General features: G+C 37.7%; 1 protein-coding gene across 2 annotated transcripts; it reads left to right on the top strand.

The window, feature by feature from the left end:
- The first annotated feature begins 52 nt into the window (after positions 1 to 52).
- On the top strand, positions 53 to 18,254 carry LOC135468464 (probable nuclear hormone receptor HR3). 2 transcript variants are annotated; one of them, XM_064746741.1, is made up of 10 exons: positions 53 to 151; positions 3,262 to 4,149; positions 4,520 to 4,661; positions 8,009 to 8,118; positions 8,757 to 8,904; positions 10,730 to 11,181; positions 11,768 to 11,891; positions 13,269 to 13,544; positions 14,199 to 14,279; positions 14,638 to 18,254. In XM_064746741.1, exons 1-10 carry the CDS (start codon positions 110 to 112, stop codon positions 14,799 to 14,801), a joined length of 2,427 nt encoding a protein of 808 aa, XP_064602811.1. In that variant the 5' UTR covers positions 53 to 109; the 3' UTR covers positions 14,802 to 18,254. The 2 variants fall into 2 exon arrangements, with proteins under 2 accessions (XP_064602811.1, XP_064602812.1); XM_064746742.1 differs by having other exon boundaries at positions 82 to 151; positions 2,835 to 4,149.
- The last annotated feature ends 406 nt before the right edge of the window (positions 18,255 to 18,660 follow it).

Raw genomic sequence — 18,660 nt, forward strand, 5'->3', positions numbered from 1 at the left:
CGTAGGATTTACCTCCCTTAAATCACTTGCGAAGGGATCGTCTGTCGACGAAGGCGAGAGATCAAAGATCACCGGGTGAAATGGAGAGATAATCCAAAGTCTTCTTCATATGGTTGAATGCTCCTGCACAAACACAGGGAAAGGATTGGAGGTAAGAAAAGGAAAGAAAAGAATGAAAATTAGTGTCATTGTTTTAGAGTTAGGTTAGAAGGGCTGTGTTGTGGTATGAACTGGGGACGAAAATTGAACCTTGGATAAACCAAGGGTCGTACCATGTTACATGACTAGCAATGACAGTGTCGTACAGAATGAGAGATGTCACTTTTCAAGTTCACCTTCCATATTCAGCCAGGTGCTAAGGATCAAGTATCATATGTAGATGTATATGTAGATAGGAATCAGTGATGTTTGTTCATAAAATCACTGTTAAATTCTGAATTTGTAAACTTATAAAATTAGTTATATGGAAGAAACCATATCATTCAGGTAACATGCGATTTAGGCATAACCATGATTCAGAAGGGTTATTGATGACTGAAACTGTTTCAGGTGATAAACAAAAAAACCATTAGCATTTTCCATACTAGAATTTGCCTGATATGATATAAAAGTGTTCCTTATGAGAGGTGAGTTAGGCTATTTTCCTTGAATGAAATGAAAAAGCATTCGAAGAAGGCAGTATCAATGGTGGTTTTACATCAGAAATGGTGACATCCTGAATGGGTGATGTAAGGTACCAGTAACTGACAGAAACACTGCTCAAAATTAAAAAATACATGAAATCATGTATATAACTTGTATCATGGTAAAACCTGTTGTGCTGTTAAATGTAATGAATGCATATTATCACTATTTCATTGTTATTTGACATCAGATCATAGCAATTATATGCGATTTTAACTGTTCAATTTTTAAGCTAATGATACAGAAATAAAATAATTTATAAAAAGAATCATAAATGGTTTCTTTCCATTTGGGAGACGATAATTACTAGACTAAAGAGCAATTCCCTCTAGCCCAAGGTAGGTAGTACTTATATATCACCCTGTAATATATCATTTTTTCTCTTGAGGATTATTCAGAAGGTAACATCAACTGGGAATGGAGGTGACTATAGTAAGCTTATATATAAATATTGTACCGCTATCATGCATGCAATCATACACTTGTTTCCTTCTCCACTCTTATCCTTCCCTAGATTCCAGCTTTCACTTTGGGGTGGGTGTGTGTCTGTGTGGGGTGGGGGTTGGGGTCAAAATGGCTTCAAAGTACAGCGCTCTCAAGGCCTCAGCAGTCATTCAAAAATCAAGTAGCTTGCAGCAGTGACGTCAATGATGATCCCTGTTTAATAAGAAGTCTGTGGAGGACAGACCAAACGGGTCTGGCCGAATGGGGGCAGAGGTGGGAACAGACCAAATTAGGGGTGGGTGTATGGGTGCGTAGGGGGCACTAAGCTGGCCCACAGAAGCCATACAGTATCTGTGTACATGTCACCTTGTCCACACTAAGGACACAGTTCACTGGGCTCAGGGCACTTTGAAGGGTGTTCACTGAGTTCCAAGCAAAATCAATGATAATTTCTGAAAAAATCTGACCATTGACAGAAAATATGCATAATATAGAGGGGTAATTAACAGGTGTAAAAATACCCCCAAAATGAATTTTCAGATAGCCCCACTCTCACTACTTGTGTGGCCTTGATGACAATAAACAGTTGACAATGCACGTGTGGCCATGATCATCTGCATAGTCTAACGTTTGTTGAAGACTGTTTGTCTTCCGGCAGTATAGTGTGCATATCTGTATGTCACTTGTGGGGAAAGTCTGTCAGTAAATTGCTGGTTTATTTACTGTCAGTGGTATAAATAAAAGTAGAGTCACAAACCTGTGAAGTGTTTCACTTTGGTGTATACTGTTCTATATGTAGCCCACTATATTTTTTCAACAATTATGATTTAATGCTTGGTTTTGGTGGGAGAAGGAGGGGTGATCAAGACTTTCTTGTTGTTCAACCCTCTTAATTAGGGAATTTACTGGCAACAGCTGTTAAAACGGCACATTTTTTGGCAACAATATACCTGTAATGAATAACTGATTGTTATCGAAGTTTAGGTTTGTGGAACTCCACTACTAAGCCCATTTCTTACATGTATTAGGGATGGCTATTGTAATTATGCACTAGGAATCTCATTTGTGAAAACTTGTGGTTTAACTTGTATTGCAGAAAAAGGTTGATCTCTTTCCTGTGGGGTCTTGCACTTAGTTCCTTTGTACATGTTGGTGTAATACTTAACACATCATGATTACATGTACATGAAGTGTTCCTCTAACAGTTTTAATTAAGAAACAGTGATGTTTAATTCGACTTTAAGATTTTTAGGCGGCCAACTGCTTAAAAGGTTAAAATTTGTTAATCTTTGATTGTTTCTTATCCTGATGGTACATGAACTAATCATGGCATTGATCAAGGTCTAATCAACTCTTGGGAGAAACCATTTCATAAATTGGCCAGCAAGGTCCTTTTGATTATTTTTAAAATTAATTCTACAGTGTTCCTGACTTGTAATAAGAAGCAGTGTCATCTTAAAAAAAAGATGCGTGCTGCTGTATATAGTTGTACTGTATATGTAGGCATGCAGAACTCACCAAAGGGAAATCACTGCTGTAATCTTAATTTTTTTGATAAAACTGTTGAAACAGAATGACAATACTGCACTGTGTGACAGTGTACTACTATCACAATGGTGCAATTCACCATAATAGCTTCCTACCCAATTTTGTTGTTCATTTTGTGATTCTGCTAGCTTAAACATAACTTTTGTCCTCTTGTCAAGGGTGTCATATGGAGTGGTGAACAGGTGGAGACATGGAGCTGTGCTGTCCATTGATCATGTCAGCCTGAGGGCTGATCTGGCTAAGATGACCATGAGACCATCTACATCTGGTCAACTATAGTCTTGCAGAGCAACAATCCTGAGAAATACACACCTGACGTTCTTCCTTAGCTGGAACTCTTGTCTTGAGAAGACCCACAAGTCTATGCAACCATTCAGCTGTTAGACATTTAATGTGGAACTTCAGCCAGTTGCCATGGAAACATCACCATTGGACAGAATGGCCACTGTTAATTTTAGAGATCTGTATAAAGTCACATGTGAAGGTATAGCAGTGAATCTTGTGCCGATCAGCACATAATGACCATGTGAATCAACTATTTCACACAGGAACAGCATTAAACATGTCCATACTTGGCTGTTACAGGCATCAAGGCCAGGTGCTATGTCAAGTGTGAGAGAGCAGCAGCAGCAGCAGGAATGTGCTAAACCTCAGGTGTTAAATTGCCCAGGTGAGATGATTGTGACAGCTCAAACAGGTGCACAGGTAGTCTATGACCAGATGAAGACAGAGGTGTGTGTGACTACCAACCTCGACATGTATGCCTCCAAAACTGTTGATTCCTGGAATTTTACTTCAACACACCATAACAGTTACAGAGAATTTCATTTATTTGGGGAACTAATGCATACTGACAATTCCAATCTGTCTTCTTTACCCATGGTCACCATGCCATCGACCGCCTGTACATTTGTGTCTGATTTTCCCATGACTGACAATACCTGTCTGAACCAGGATATCAGGACCGACTTGTTTACCTTTGATATACCCTCCACCCATCAAGGTGCACAGTCATTTGCGGAGCTATCTTCTTCATGCCAAAAGTATTCAAGCAGAACTGAGAAGATAAAGCCTCCTTGTAACATGCTCGAAAAGGCTGAGGATTCGGGGACGAGTGATATATACAACAGGACTTCATCATCCACAAGTTTTACTTCAGAAATAGTGCCAGAGTCTTGCCTGCAGGAAAATCCCTTTAGCATACCAATCCAGGAAGCTGCATGTAACCTACAACCCAAAAGTTGCAGTAAACAGTGGAATTCGGATCAAAGTGCTTCTGATGCTGAAGGCACATCAAACCTTCCTGAGTGCTTATCCGCTGAGGTCAAACGTCAGAGTAAGGAGAGTGTGGACCTTAGCTGTGTTATGGGACCATCAAAAGACAATTCTAATGCCTCAGTGATTCGCTGTCAGGTGTGCGGGGATAGTGCAGCAGGGTTTCATTGTGGGGCTTACGTTTGTGAAGCTTGCAAGGTAAATAGAGACCTAGTACTGTAACAGATCTATGAAGTTTTGGCCACATAATGCTGTGTCTCTGTACACCCCATTATAATATCATTGAAAATGCATACTGTCATTAATTCAGAAAAAAAGAAATAGTATGATACTTATAACAAATAAGGGGCCATTGTCTTTGCATAATTTATCCTTGGGTGTACATGTTGAACCAGATGGTTTTCCATCCACTTTAACCTATCCTTAGACAGAGTAGTTTTTAGAGACAAGAATGTCAAGATGATGAAAAAAAGTTTCTCATATGAAAATATGAGCCCTACATGTTGTTTGCTTGTAGATAGGTGTATTTCTTTCACTCATTCCTTTGGTTCCATCCATCTCTTTACAGAAATTTTTTATTCGTACAGCTAAGAAAGCTTACAAGTTAATGTGTTCAAAAAGTAAACAGTGCACGGTCACCAAGAAACTGCGGACTCTATGTCAGTATTGCCGCTACCAGAAGTGTCTTCAGCTCGGAATGTACAAACCAGGTCAGTTTTAGTTTTTAAGTATTTCTTTTTTACCCATCAAGGCCATCAATAAATGTATACTTGTTAGGTATAACCTAGCCCATTTGTAAAGTGTTCAGTAATTGGAAAAACCTTTGTTTTCTTGACAATTGAAAAGACCTACAGTATTGGCTTGGATGATAGGTTTGGAAAAAAGTGCAGCAAAGACCATTTTTGGAGTGGCCTTTCATACCAGATCATGTAGTAAAAAGTTTTATTGCAATGCTGATTATTGCTTAGGCAAGACGCAATGGTGTTCGCAGAAAGTATGTGTAAATGCTTGACAACCAAAGCTTCCTTAATTCTGATCTGGTAACATTATTTTTTGACAGTGCAAGCCCAAGCTGATTTGTCTTGAAACGATGAATCAGCATCACAGCGTTACATATATATGTTCTGTGACAACTTGTAGTAAAACAATGTGACACAAATATAGTGTAGCAAACACTGCAGCAAATCATTATTCAGTCTGTTTAAATCATGTCGAAAGTGTCATGTATATGCAGCAACATGTAGCTTTCCAGTCCTATTATATTCTGGAGTCTTGGTAATACTTGTCCATTTGTCTTCAAGACTGGAAGAACTTAAGATTAATAGTCGTCTGTCTCTGCCTTCCACACATTTTGTATCTTTTGTACATAACAATCACTAACAGAGGCTTTTTTTTTTAAATAAAATTTTGCCCTTTTTAGCGTGTTGAAAGTATGTGATGTGTTTTGATGTACTGATTTCTGAATTTTGCAGGATACTGATATGTCGTGGATATCTGTATAATCTACATGTTAACCTCACTGTTTCCATATCACTAAGTTGTGAAACTGACCTGTGTTGAAGTGGACACTTTCAACATGTGCACAGTACATGCATTTGAATTCTACCTATTTTTCATTTTGCCATATTTTTCCTAGTTTACAGATCTTATAATTGAACTTTGAACTTCTGTGTTTATGCTTGTAGGGAGGTGCATATCTATTTTACGGTGCATTTGTGTCATTGTCACCCACTTCTTCATTTATCCACTATGCTTTTACTTGACCAACCATGTTATTAAACCCCATAAATGGGGCATGCATTATTGGTGTACATCGATACATCTGATAAAGAATGCTAATACATAAATGGATTTCCTTTATAATATGGATTATGTATAGTCCTCAAAATAGAGAAGGCCTTAGATTCTTTTGTCCTGACACGCCCATAGCTGGACTACACTGTATTCTGTCAATCAGGTCCGGATAAACTGATCACATGCATGCGCAGTGTATGTACAGTGATGTTATATATGGAAGCTGATCGGCCAAGGGATACATAACAGTCAGGGACTGATTTTCCTCAGCTGTTAATTAATTATTGCTATGGGCTTCTCTAAATCCTGAGGACTTATCATTAATGAGTGCTGGACATTGCCATCTCTGCAACAAATCAAGAAGCTGTGAGGAACATTACATAATCATTGATGCACATTGTTGCCTGGAAGGCTTTGGACTGCTGGCATCAACTACTATCACAAGGTTGAATTTTTGCATCTACATGCACACGTACATGGGCATGCGTTTACTGTATTATTCTGTGTAGATTGTCTTTCCATCTGTATTCATTGTGGGTTGATATCTGTCAAGATTGTGGGCTGTTTTGGTAATAAATTGATTATTTCTAAGGCAGAATGAGAATTCTATATACAGCCTCTGACTAAAGGATAATGTTTGATGAAACATAATATTTAGGAAAAGGAATCCAAGGTCACTGTAGCATGTTGGAATACACCTTGTAAATATGCACCCAAACAAATACAACTGTTTGCCTCACAATGAAGTGAATAGTTTTCAGTGGTTATAAGAAAGAACAACAAATATTGTTACATACTGTATTTCACCTAACATTTACCTCTCTTCAGGAGATGCATTTTGCTTGATTCTGATCGATTCATCCACCTTATATGGCCACTCTGCCTGATGAATTACTTAACAGAAAAACTTAAGTCAGGAGAAAATCACTGTTCGTCAGTATCAAAAGGATCATTTTTAAGACCGAACTTTAGGTGAAATACAGTAAACTTTTTAGTTATATGGAACGAGGGATCTACATCTTGAAAGCCCACGGGAATTCTCTTCTGGCGTGCTTGATAAATCAATTTTCAATCTGAACAATTCTTATAGGGCCAGATCTCTAATATGCCAAATTAGAGAACCTGGAAATACAATGTTGCATCACTTGACAGGTAACATACACTTTTAAGTCTATATGGCAAAAAGGCTTAACAGGAAGCAGTGTGTATATGTATTTGTTTTGGTGTAGTCTGTTCAAGTTTTGCTTGAAGACTTGAGCTTCAACTAATTTTTGGAACAAGCGCTCTGTTTTCACAAAACTGTATTTATCCACCTTGTAAGGCAGCCTTGTGCCTAGAAAACTGGAGATGGGTGGACCCACGAACCCACAACCATCTGCAGGATCTTCCCACGTACCACCAGAGAGGAAACCAGTATGAGCTTGATTTGAACTCACAGTGACCACATTGGTGGGAGGCTCCTGGGTCATGGCGTGCTAACATACAGACTTGTACCTATATTATTTATAGTGTTCAAAAGTTTGAAAAAGTTGTAATGTAACCTGCTTTATAAATTAAAACGTATTAGTTACAAATTTTGAAAGGTTTTTTTGGAAAGATTATTTGGACTGTTCTAAAGTAATAGTCAAAGTTTGAATGGATACGCACTGATTGATTTACTAGATGCCTTTAAGAGAGTTGCTGACAGTTCTGAAATACAGTCTGATACAGCTGCTACTAATGCTATTGCTTAAGTACGAGATTAATTGTAAGATTTCAGCTCAGATTGCAACACAAGAGTGGCATCTACCAGATGTTCACCAGCGCTTAACTGACCAATGAGGCAGCAGGTTCAATTCCATACCGGTCTGTCAGCAAAGTGCGTATGGTTGGGAGTTTTATCCCACCATATTGCTGGCTGCAGTTGTATAAGTGAAATATTCTTGAGTACGGTTAAAAACAACAATCAAATCAAATAAAAAAATCAGATCTATACTCTTCTGGTGTAATCACAGCTTTAAGTCAGGAGGTTTCATCAGGCATGTGGTGAAGGGAGGAGGGTTTTGCCAGGCATCTGGTGAAGGGAGGAGGGTTTCTGCAGGCTCAGCTTCCCCCACACAAAAACCTTCCCTGTGTGGCCATATATGTGAAGGATTCCTGTATAAAACATGTTAAAAACAAGAATTAAATACAATAACTTTGTGAAATACAACTAATTCCAGATAATTTGTTTTTGATTAAGTGACTGTGTTTATTATAATTGTTTAAGTTGTTCATACACTAGGTGAGGGGCCAGGCCAGGGCTCAGAGAGGAAGTCTGTCCTACCATGTCGAGTCTGCTCAGCTCCCTCATCAGGTTATCATTTCGGGGCAATTACATGTGAAGGATGTAAGGTAAATATCTACATTGAATCTTATTTCTATCTTTTTTATATCATTTGTGTGTACCATAAATGATGTTATTTTAGTCAGGTCAGACATCAGATGACATGAAAACAAAACAAAACAGAAGCTGGCGTTTGACTATATGGTACCTTAACGAATACCTGACAGTATGAGTTGCATCTAAATGCACACTGCATCAGAGCTAGCCAGCACTGGATTTGAACTTGTGACTGTTAATTAGCCAAAGGGTCATGACCTGAAGCAGCTGTGCTTTGAACAAGTAAAGATCATTGTTTGAATAAAGTGTAATTCATTGCATGTTATCCTTTTAAGCCTGGCTTAACACTGTCAAACGCATATCCCCCCATGCCCAGCCTGTCTTTTCCCCAGTTTTCTGACATGAAGACACCAGCCAGGGTTAGCTAGTCTAAATTTCAGTTCTATTTTCAAAGGCCTATCCAGGTTCAATCATCTAAAAGCTCACCCTCTGCTAGAAGTCAGCCTTTACTCAGTAAAGTCTGATGCTGACGAACAGTGATTTTCTCCTGACTTAGTTGAACTTCCCATTCACCTATAAATTTACCAGCTGTGTGTAGATAAAATATTCTTGTGTAAGCCATAAAATCCCAGTAAATATATTTTTTCAGGGTTTTTTCCGACGTATGACCAAGGAAAGGGATGTGACACGTTTTACCTGTGTGAAGGGAGGTAACTGTCCGGTGACGCAAAGCACAAGGAACATGTGTAAAGCCTGCCGTTATCAGAAATGTTTTGGGGTGGGCATGTCTGCAGATGGTAAGTTTGCAAAGTGGTGTTAAAACACCTACATCAAAAATTGATTGTAGCGCAGTGTCTTCAGTTTTCTTGAGTATGTATTCTCAGTTTCTATTTTTTATTGTACATTATTATAAAAGGAACATTTTATTTAAATAAAATGGCCCTAGAACCTGCTGGTAAGTGTTTGGCAGGTCCCTGTTGACTTCCTCAATGAACACTTATGAAAGTTAACCATGGCGTGTTTAGTGTTAGACAGACAGGTCACACTCTGTAAGATTCATAGCGCTCCATGAAGTTCTGGAAAATGGATCTGTGTATTAAATCTGTCTGTGTCTGTCGATCCTTAGTTTTTGTAACATCTGTCCTATCAGGTTGTGTGTCATTTATCACGTCCATGTTTCAAATAATTGTTTCCTACAGTTTTCTTGATCAGACTAAATGTTATAAGTCATCACCTGGTATTAGTTGCTGGACTGTTGCATCTTGTTAAGGCACTGTATTTCACCTAAAGTTTGAATGCAATCAGTTTGAATATAAAAATGCAATCCAGAAGCTTATAAAAATCTTAAAATGACACTTTTGAAGCTAACACTTAAATTTTTCTGATAAGAAACCAGTTAAAATTTCCAAGTGCCACTATAAAGTAAATGAATCAGTCAGAATCAAGGAAAATATGTTTCTTTCAAAATGCTTAACTTTAGGTGAAATACAGTAATTAATATATAAATAATTAAATAAATAGCTGCATGATTCATTCCCCCAACTGAGGAATGTGGAGCATTATGTTTTGGTTTCATTCATTTGAACCTCTTTATATGAAGTAGTAGAGAGAGGGATCATCATGTTTGTTTGCCCCCTTGCAAGTATGACTGTGGCTGTGTTAAAACTCAAGCCAGCTTCAAACCAAGTCGAGGTGTCACATATCAGAGTTTTTCATTCATCATTGTTGAGAAAATAGAAGGCAATCCTGATCAAGTTTCAATTCTTTGTCAACCTCATTGTAAAGCCCATTATGCAATCAGCTGTCCAGAGGAATGTGTTTTAATGCCAGGTACATTTATGACTGAGGAACTTCTGAAAGAGCATGCTGCGTCTGACTGCTAATGTTACACTAACCCTTGTAGGTGACCAACAGTATTGCGAGGGCTGCCACTAAGAATTATGTAGATAAGGTGTCACGGCCTGGTGTAACATACTGTAGAGATGAATTACATGGGGTCTTCAACCCAGTGGCCCCAATCCAGCTCTCCAAAAAAAAAAAAAATTTACTCCTTGGCCAATAATTGTGCTACTGGTGTATTGTGGATTTGTGTTGTGTGTAGTGTTGGAACCCATCTTTTCAGCTGGTCAGTCTGTTTTCGGTGAACATCTTTTTAAAAACTCTGTGTAAATAAACACTTGTAGCCAGGTTTTATATTAAGCTTACACAGCAGGATTGTACACTTTAATAAACATCGGATAATAAACATTCCTTTTAGTTTCTGTGAAGTTAGTCAATTTTATCACAATCAGCAGTGTCATTTAAGTTACATTTTGTAACAGGCTTTCAAACACATATCTCGTGAACTTTTCAATCAATTTTTTTACCACATGTGGGCTTTTTAATAGTCATCTAGAGGAAGCCTATTGTTTTTATCTTACCTTGATATATTTCTCGAAGTTGTTGGGCCTTGTATATCCTTCCTGATTTCATGCATATTTATTTTGTTCGCTCACATGATCAGTCACTCTCAATGCTGACATTCAACTGTCCTTATGGCGAAGGGTTTTTTTTTTTGCGTGCATTGGACAGCATGTCTTTAATAATAATTCTAATGTTTTAGAATTCATTTAATTATTTCAGGAAGCCGGATTGGCCGGCAACCAAATGCTGTGAAGCATGCCACATTGCTTGAGATCCAGAGTCGAGAGATGAAAAGCAGCAACTCTCCTGAGACTTTGCCCTTTGTTCACATCTCCAGCAACTGTGGTCCTAATCTGGAGAGTTCATTTCAACTGTGTGCAAAGTCCTGTCAAAATGAGACTGATGCCAGTCACCAGTCCAGTACACTGAACAATGTAGCAAGATCCGTGGCCAAGCATGAACACAATCAAAGAACAGAGACATATAGATGTTCACCAAACACGCATGTTGCACCTTCCCTGAACATTTCACCGAGGGACAAGGACAGTAAGATGATACGCATGGTGACCAATCAAAGTCATAAGGAAAGCATCTCTGTGACAACAAGTTTAAAGGATATAGTCGGTCAGATCATAACTGCTGGACAGGAACTTAATTTTATGACATTGCAAGTAAGTCTTGAAGATAATGAAAATGTTTGAAATGTTTTTTTTTTTAAAATGCAATTTAAGGTGCGTCATGGCATGAAACTTTCTTCTTACATAAATGGCTCTAAACTACAAAGGCTTAAAACTGTAAAAGCTCTTTTGGTCAGCCTGGTAATTAAGGATCCAGCATTTGTGACATCAAAGATAATAGCTGTCAAAACAACTCTGTGGGAGTTTGAATGAGGAAGGCTAAGCTGGCCTGATGCCCCCAGTATGTTCATCACTGACGTCATTTCTGACCACAAAAATTTGCTTTAAATAGAGGGGTAAATAAGTTATCTAAATTGTGCTTCAAAAAGCTGTTTTAATTTTTTTTTTTTGCCACTTCCCACGTTTCCCTTCAACCATAATTTTCGTTTTAGAGTTCCTCATGTGTTCTAAGTTTTTACATACTATCAGAATGCTCATCTTATGTTGATATCTGATGTAAGTGTTATGTGTCAACAACAAAAGGGATGTAATTCTTTCATGATGTGAATATATGCACCTGAACAGTTCATGGTTGTGAAGATGTATGTTATCCACATAACTTTGTACATGGTTGTTTCAGCCAACTGATGACGAAGAGCTTACCCATGAGGACTTCCAAGACCTGGCCACTAGATGGAAAGATATGATGGAGAGATTTACATATTTCACCCATGGAACCCTTAAGTTTGCTAAAAAAATTCCAGGTTATTAATTTATTCGTGTCTGAGTGTTGTACAGTGAGGGTGTATAGCCAAACAATCGAATGCTAGTTGAGTGGTGTAATGTGTTGACAGCTGCATGGTCTTTGAATAGTGAGGTCATGTGTTTGAATCAAACAGCTTTGGGCAATGAGGTCATGTGTTTGAGTCAAACAGCTTTGAGTCATGAGGCCATGTGTTTGAATCAAACAGCTTTTAGCATTGAAGTCTGATGTTTGAATCAAACAGCTTGAGCCATGAGGTCATGTGTTTGATTCAAACAGCTTGAGCCATGAGGTCATGTTTTTGATTCAAACAGCTTTGAGCATTGAAGTCTGATATTTGAATCAAAAAGCTTTGGGTTGTGTGTTTGAATCCAGTGGCTCTGAGTTATGAGGTCATGTGTTTGATTCCAATAGCTTTGAGCCATGAGGACATGTGTTTGAATCAAACAGCTTTTAGTAATGAAGTCTGATGTTTGAATCAAAAAGCTTTGGGCCATGAGGTCATGTGTTTGAATCCAATAGCTTGGAGCCATGAGGCCATGTGTTTGAATCAAACAACTTTTAACAATGAAGTCTGATATTTGAATCAAAAGGCTTTGGGTCATGAGGTCGAATCCAATAGCTTTGAGCCATGAGGCCATGTGTTTGAATAAAACAGGTTTTAGCAGTGAAGTCTGATATTTGAATCAAAAAGCTTTGGGTCATGAGGTCAAATTCAGTAGCTTTTATCCATGAGGTCATGTGTTTGAATTGAACAGCTTTGAGCCATGAGGTCATGTGTTTGAATCAAACAGCTTTTAACAATGAAGTCTGATATTTGAATCGAACAGCTTTGAGCAGTGATGTTATGTGTTTGTTTCGAACAGCTTGGAGCCATGAGGCCTTGTGTTTGAATCAAACAGCTTTTAGCAATGAAGTCTGATGTTCAAATCAAACAGCTTTGAGCCATGATTTCATGTATTTGAATTAAACATCTTTGAGCAGTGATGTCATTTGTTTGAACCAAACAACACCGACAGGCTGAGGCTCAGTCAGGCATTTGGTGAAGTGTGATGTTGTCCTCCACTTACATGTATGATGTTGTTCTGCACAGGTAAATGTGATAACTCTGATAAATCTAAATAAATTCCAGGAAATAAGTTACATAATTCTTTCATTCTACCTATATCATTTTGCATTGCGTGTGAAAACATATGGGCCAAATGTGGAAAAATGTGTTGAGCACTCTGACTCCTTATAATGTACATCGCTAAACAAACGATGATTCAAATTAAATATATCTAAAACATATTTTTCATTGGGTAAAGTTACTTTAAAGTTATCTGCTTGTAATTTGAAAAAAAGCTGAGAATTTTGTATTATGGTTGGTTTTTGCCAGGTTTCCGAAGCCTAAAGCTGGACGACCAGGCCTCTCTGTTACAAACAGCAGCCTACCCTATTGTCATCTTGTCCCTCTCCAAATGTTACAACTACACCACTAAACAGTTCAACTACTTCAACTACTCTGAGCAGGAGAGACAGATGATATTCCAGTACATCCCCGGTTTCCAGCCCCTCAAGGAACACTTCATCAGTACAGGTGACATGGTTACCATGCTCAAGCTAGACGACATAGAGCAACTTTTTCTGGCTGCCCTCATCTTATTAAGTCCAGGTAAGAGTCCAGGTAATCTCTTGCTGCCCATATAGACATATTATATAGTCTAGATAATGTCATCTTACACACATGTACATAGCTGAGGTAATGTCAGGTTTATCAAGATTTATTTGATCAATGTTTTACATCATACTATGGTGGAAGGAAACCGGGCAGACCCTGAGAAAAACACACATTTATCCGAAGGTTGATGGCAGACCTTCCCGCGTATGGCCGGACAGGAAGACAATATGAGCTCGACTTGAAGTTACATATATAGCTCATGTACCGCTTAGTTTCTGATATCTTCCACATTCAAGAAGCGAGATCCATTGAAATAAGTAAGGAGTTTTCTGAAATTTGGATCACAGTGTGTTGGAGTCCTTTCTGTATATAGGTGATACATGTTGGTGACATATATTTGTCGACACAAGTGATTCATGCCACAAAACAGCAGCCTGTAGAGTGGGTGTTTGGGTTAGCAAACCGGGTAAAGTTGTATGATGTAAAGTAAACCTTTAATAAACTTTTCCAAACCCTCATTCAAGAACGCAGTTGACCAATCTTCAACAAGACAGTTGCAAATACAACTGTTTGACAACCCGATGTCCCACAAATATGGTTTGAGTGGTAAAACTTAGAAGATTGTCACTCTTTAACTTGACTTTGCAGATGAGGGCAATGTTATCGAGAAGAGCAAAGTCTGGGAGGTTCAGGAAAACATAGCAGCAGCACTACAAGAGTATGAAGAAAGTAAGGCTCCTTTTTATTTGGTTTATTATTTACTGTTAAGTAAAGCAATTTTATGAGTTCTCATTGTTGTTTTTCCAATGTTAATTTTATCTCCTCTCCATCAACATATCTTAACCATGTGGATGAATTTTTTTGGCAAACTTAAGGGTTCCATGGGTGATGTATCTAAATTTCTCCATCATATCTTTCCATCTAGACACCAGGTCTGGGAAATCCTCATGGGTAAGCTGTATCATCAGTTGGAAACAACCATGTACAAAGTTATGTGGATAACATGCATCTATACAACCGTGATCTGTTAATGTGCAGTTATTTTGTAAAGGAAAATTAAGAACATGAATGATGTTTTGTTTGGCAGAGACTTACGAAGATGGCGGTACAAGATTTGGTGTGTTAATCACTCGTCTGGCAGAGTTCCGGCTCATTAACCTTCAGCATCAGCAAGTGATCAGCACTGTCATCCGTGAGAACCCATCGTTTAAGGTCCCACAACTCTTCTCGGAAATGTTTCTTTCCAGCTAAAGATTAAAGTGCAGCAGTGTCTTCAGTGGTAATCACGTATATGTGCCTTTGTAGTGACTGTGTCACATATAGCATTGGATATATCATGTTCATGTTCTATAAAAGTAGTTTTAGTTGAGGTCAGATTTACTGCTCTCTGTCTGAGGGCATCTGGAGGTCAGGTTTACTGTGGTTGTTCTCTGTCTGAGGGCATTTAGAGGTCAGGTTTACTGTGGTGTTTGTCTCTGTGAGCACATTTGGAGGGTCAGGTTTACTATGGTGGTTGTCTGTCTGAGGTTGTTTGGAGGTCAGGTTTACTGTTACAGTTCTCTATGACAGTACTGTAACATTTATAGGGAACTTGGAGGTCAGGCTTAATGTCATAGTTCTCTGCCCGAGGGCATTTAGAGGTCAGGTTTACTGCCATAGTTCTCTGTCTGAGGGCATTTGGAGGTCAGTTTTACTGTCAGTTGTCTGTCTGAGGGCATTTGGAGGTCAGGTTCGCTGTCGTAGTTCTCTGTCAGGTTTACTGTCAGTTCTCTGTCTGAGTGCATTTGAGGGTCAGGTTCACTGTCGTAGTTCTATAACATGTAGGGAATTTGGTGGTCAGGTTTACTGTCATAGTTCTCTGCTTGAGGGCATGTGGAGGTCAGATTTACTGTCATAGCTGTGTGAAAAAAAAGGTTTTAGGATGTCAGGCATTTGGAGGCCTGGTTCATTGACATAGCTGTAACATCTTAGAGTCTCACAACTTGCACATCTTTAATATCCTTTATTTACATATCAGTTGCCATTGTGTTATCATGGGGGATAATTACATTATGTATGATAGTGCACTTTTTATATTATAACACTAGAGAAATACCTGGATTCTTTCACAGGTGTAAGTGCTTTAGAACTTTGCAGTAGTTTTGGCTCTCGTACATATGCAGCAAGAAATTCATGAATGAAGATTACAACTGTAAAAAAGAAGGCTGGATCCAGTAGAATTGTTCTTGTAATGTGTCTATTTATATTTTCAGAATTATTTACACAAAGTTTATATAAGAGTTGTATTAAGGGGAAAAAATACTGTAAAATATTATTAACAGCCATACACTCGCCTTAAGACTTACATGGATATGTATATGGACAAATGTGACTAGATATGGAACTTTTGAGGATTTTATCAAAGAGATTTCACAATATATTTATATCTAAAGGGTATGCTAAATGATTCAGCAATGCTGAGGAATGGTAGTTACTGCTAACGGTTGTTGTTGTGAAAGTTGAAATCACCTTATAAAAGGATTCAACAATGCTGGTAAGGGGGAAAAAATGCAATTTAACACTTCTTAAATTAAACGCTCAGGAAATGAAACTTTAAAGAGGTTATACCAGAGATTGTTGGCAAAGAAGCGATTACTGTAAATCGGTCACATTTTTGCTATTATTTTAGAATATCCAGGTACGTGTAATTACCATTGACAAACATCAGCCTCTTCTGTGCACATGGTTATACCATTCAGTAATGAAGTTTTTACAATTTATAAGGCAGGGTTGCACTATAACCTTTTAGAATTTTAGAATCATTTCAACACTATAAGTATAACTACAGATATGAGTCTAATTTTCTCTAAAAGGCAGTAAATTTGACCTATTCTTGGAAAATAGGGAAAATTTGATTTAATTTATGACTATGTAGTTTTTACCATAAAATCTGGTATAGCCTCCTTAAAGTAAATGTGTATGGATAATGTGGGTAACAGCTGTGAAAATGTGATTTGAATGAATTTATTGAAAAAGAAACATAAGTACAGTACTTACATGTAAACATATCCTTCAATTATATGTTGATATTTGATTGTTTGAATGATGACTATACAGACTATTTTGGTTATGTGAGAGAGGTCAGGTATGTGAGGGAGGTCAGGTATGTTTGAGGGCCTGGGGACCGCATGACACCTCACCTCTTGCCCTGGAAGCCTGTTGTTCTTGCTTAGAGTATGAAACCATTTATTTAAATTAGACTTTAAGGATAACTGGACAATTATATGCTGTTGAACTGCTTAGTTAATTGTCCTCAATTGCCAAATGACTGTTATAAACATTATCATATCGTGAACTGCTTAGTACTGCAGCGGAAGCTGAAAACTGTTCATGCAGACTGCCTGGAAGTAACTGGGACAGTTCTAGTTGTACTTGTGATTGCGCTGTAATTATGAATGTTATCTGTGATACTTTTACAACTTTTAAAGTTCAGTGTATATTTAAAGGTTCACTTGCAGCAATGTACCTATGCTGTTCCTGTAGTAAGTCATTGTTGTGTCATATCCACCTCATAATATGGTCTATGACTGTGCAGCCGGTTGTGCACTAACAGTATCATGGACATACTGTACAAATCTCTCTTAGTAAATGTATGATAAAGTACATGTTGAACTGAATTTCTACAGGCACCATCGATTTATATATTTAACAGTTAAAGGTGTGTATTTTCCTGAAAATCCCCGAGTCAAAAATTGTGGAAAATATGAGAAATGAAGCAAACTTTATGATTCGTTAAATAAAGTTTATTGTAAATGATCAAAATAAAACTTTCCAGAAAGGCTGTACATGTAGGTCAGGTAGACAATGCCATTTGATTTAATATGCCTACATACTTGAAATGCTTCGCAAGTGGAGTCATAATGTCATTTGATTTAATATGCCTACATACTTAAGATGTTTCCCAAGTGGAGTCATCTTAAACAATATCTACTCGTAGATATTGTCGTATAAATCAGATTGTTATGTGTATACATACATGTGTTACCAAAAGTGGCCTTTTTACATGTACCTGTGTTAAGTGTTCTAGGTGTCTTAAAGGCAAAGACCACTCTAAAATGAAGTGTGTATCGGATGAAAGACAGTTAAAAACTGTCCAGGAAAATAGTTGGATTTCTGTTATAGAATTTTTCTTACCGAGTAAAATTGTGTTAAAAGATCAGATTCTTTGGTAGTCTGTTGTGACCTAAAAGGTATCAATTACATTGTACGTCACATCTATACTTTTTGCCCGAAATAATTCATTTCAAGGTCAAATCAGCGAATACATTCATAGATCTATATGTATATATTTTGTATGATGATCTGTTGCAGTCTTATGTAGCAGAAAACTTTTGTGATGTCACTGGTCCCATTGTGGTTGGAAAAGGCCACCATAGAATAAAATATTGAAATGCATTTTACCAAATGATTAAACAGATTGTAAAAAAAAAAAAAAAAAATCCAACTATTTTTCTGGACAGTTTTTAATGGTCTTTCGTCTGGTACATACTTCATTTAGTGTTGTCTTTGCCTTTAAGCATATTTACAGGATCCTAGTCAAGCTGATTCTAAAGTGATTAAGAATAAAAGACTATAATATCCTCCAAGTCCATCAGTGCTCATTATTAAAGCTGAAAATGTGATTCCTCATAAAATGTTGGCTTCATAATAAAATTATCAGTATATACCTTGAGCCTCTTGCTGTTTTTTTTTTTTTTTTTCATTGTACAGCGGTACATGCATTGTACTCTATTCAGAAATGCTTGTAAATCTTTCTGCTTCTGAGCTACGGTAGCTGCAGTTTTTACAGGTCCCTCGTCCTGCTTGCAAGCATACTCCTTGCAGTGCATGTGCCACTCTCCCCGCTTGTTTTACGTCACTGTCACCACTAACAAATTTTGTACACATATATTGTGCAATACCATGGTCAATGGGATTCATGCTAATGAGGCAGGAAGTGATGTCACAAAAAAAAAATGAAAATTCTCAACCTTTGTTTTTATTAATTCTTGATAAATCTACATTCTCTCCATCTAAAGTATAGAGGACGCAGTATCAACGGACACCTAAAGTGATTTTGTGATTTTTTGTA

This window comes from Liolophura sinensis, chromosome 6, assembly GCF_032854445.1.
Source record: "Liolophura sinensis isolate JHLJ2023 chromosome 6, CUHK_Ljap_v2, whole genome shotgun sequence".
Taxonomy (NCBI): domain Eukaryota; kingdom Metazoa; phylum Mollusca; class Polyplacophora; order Chitonida; family Chitonidae; genus Liolophura; species Liolophura sinensis.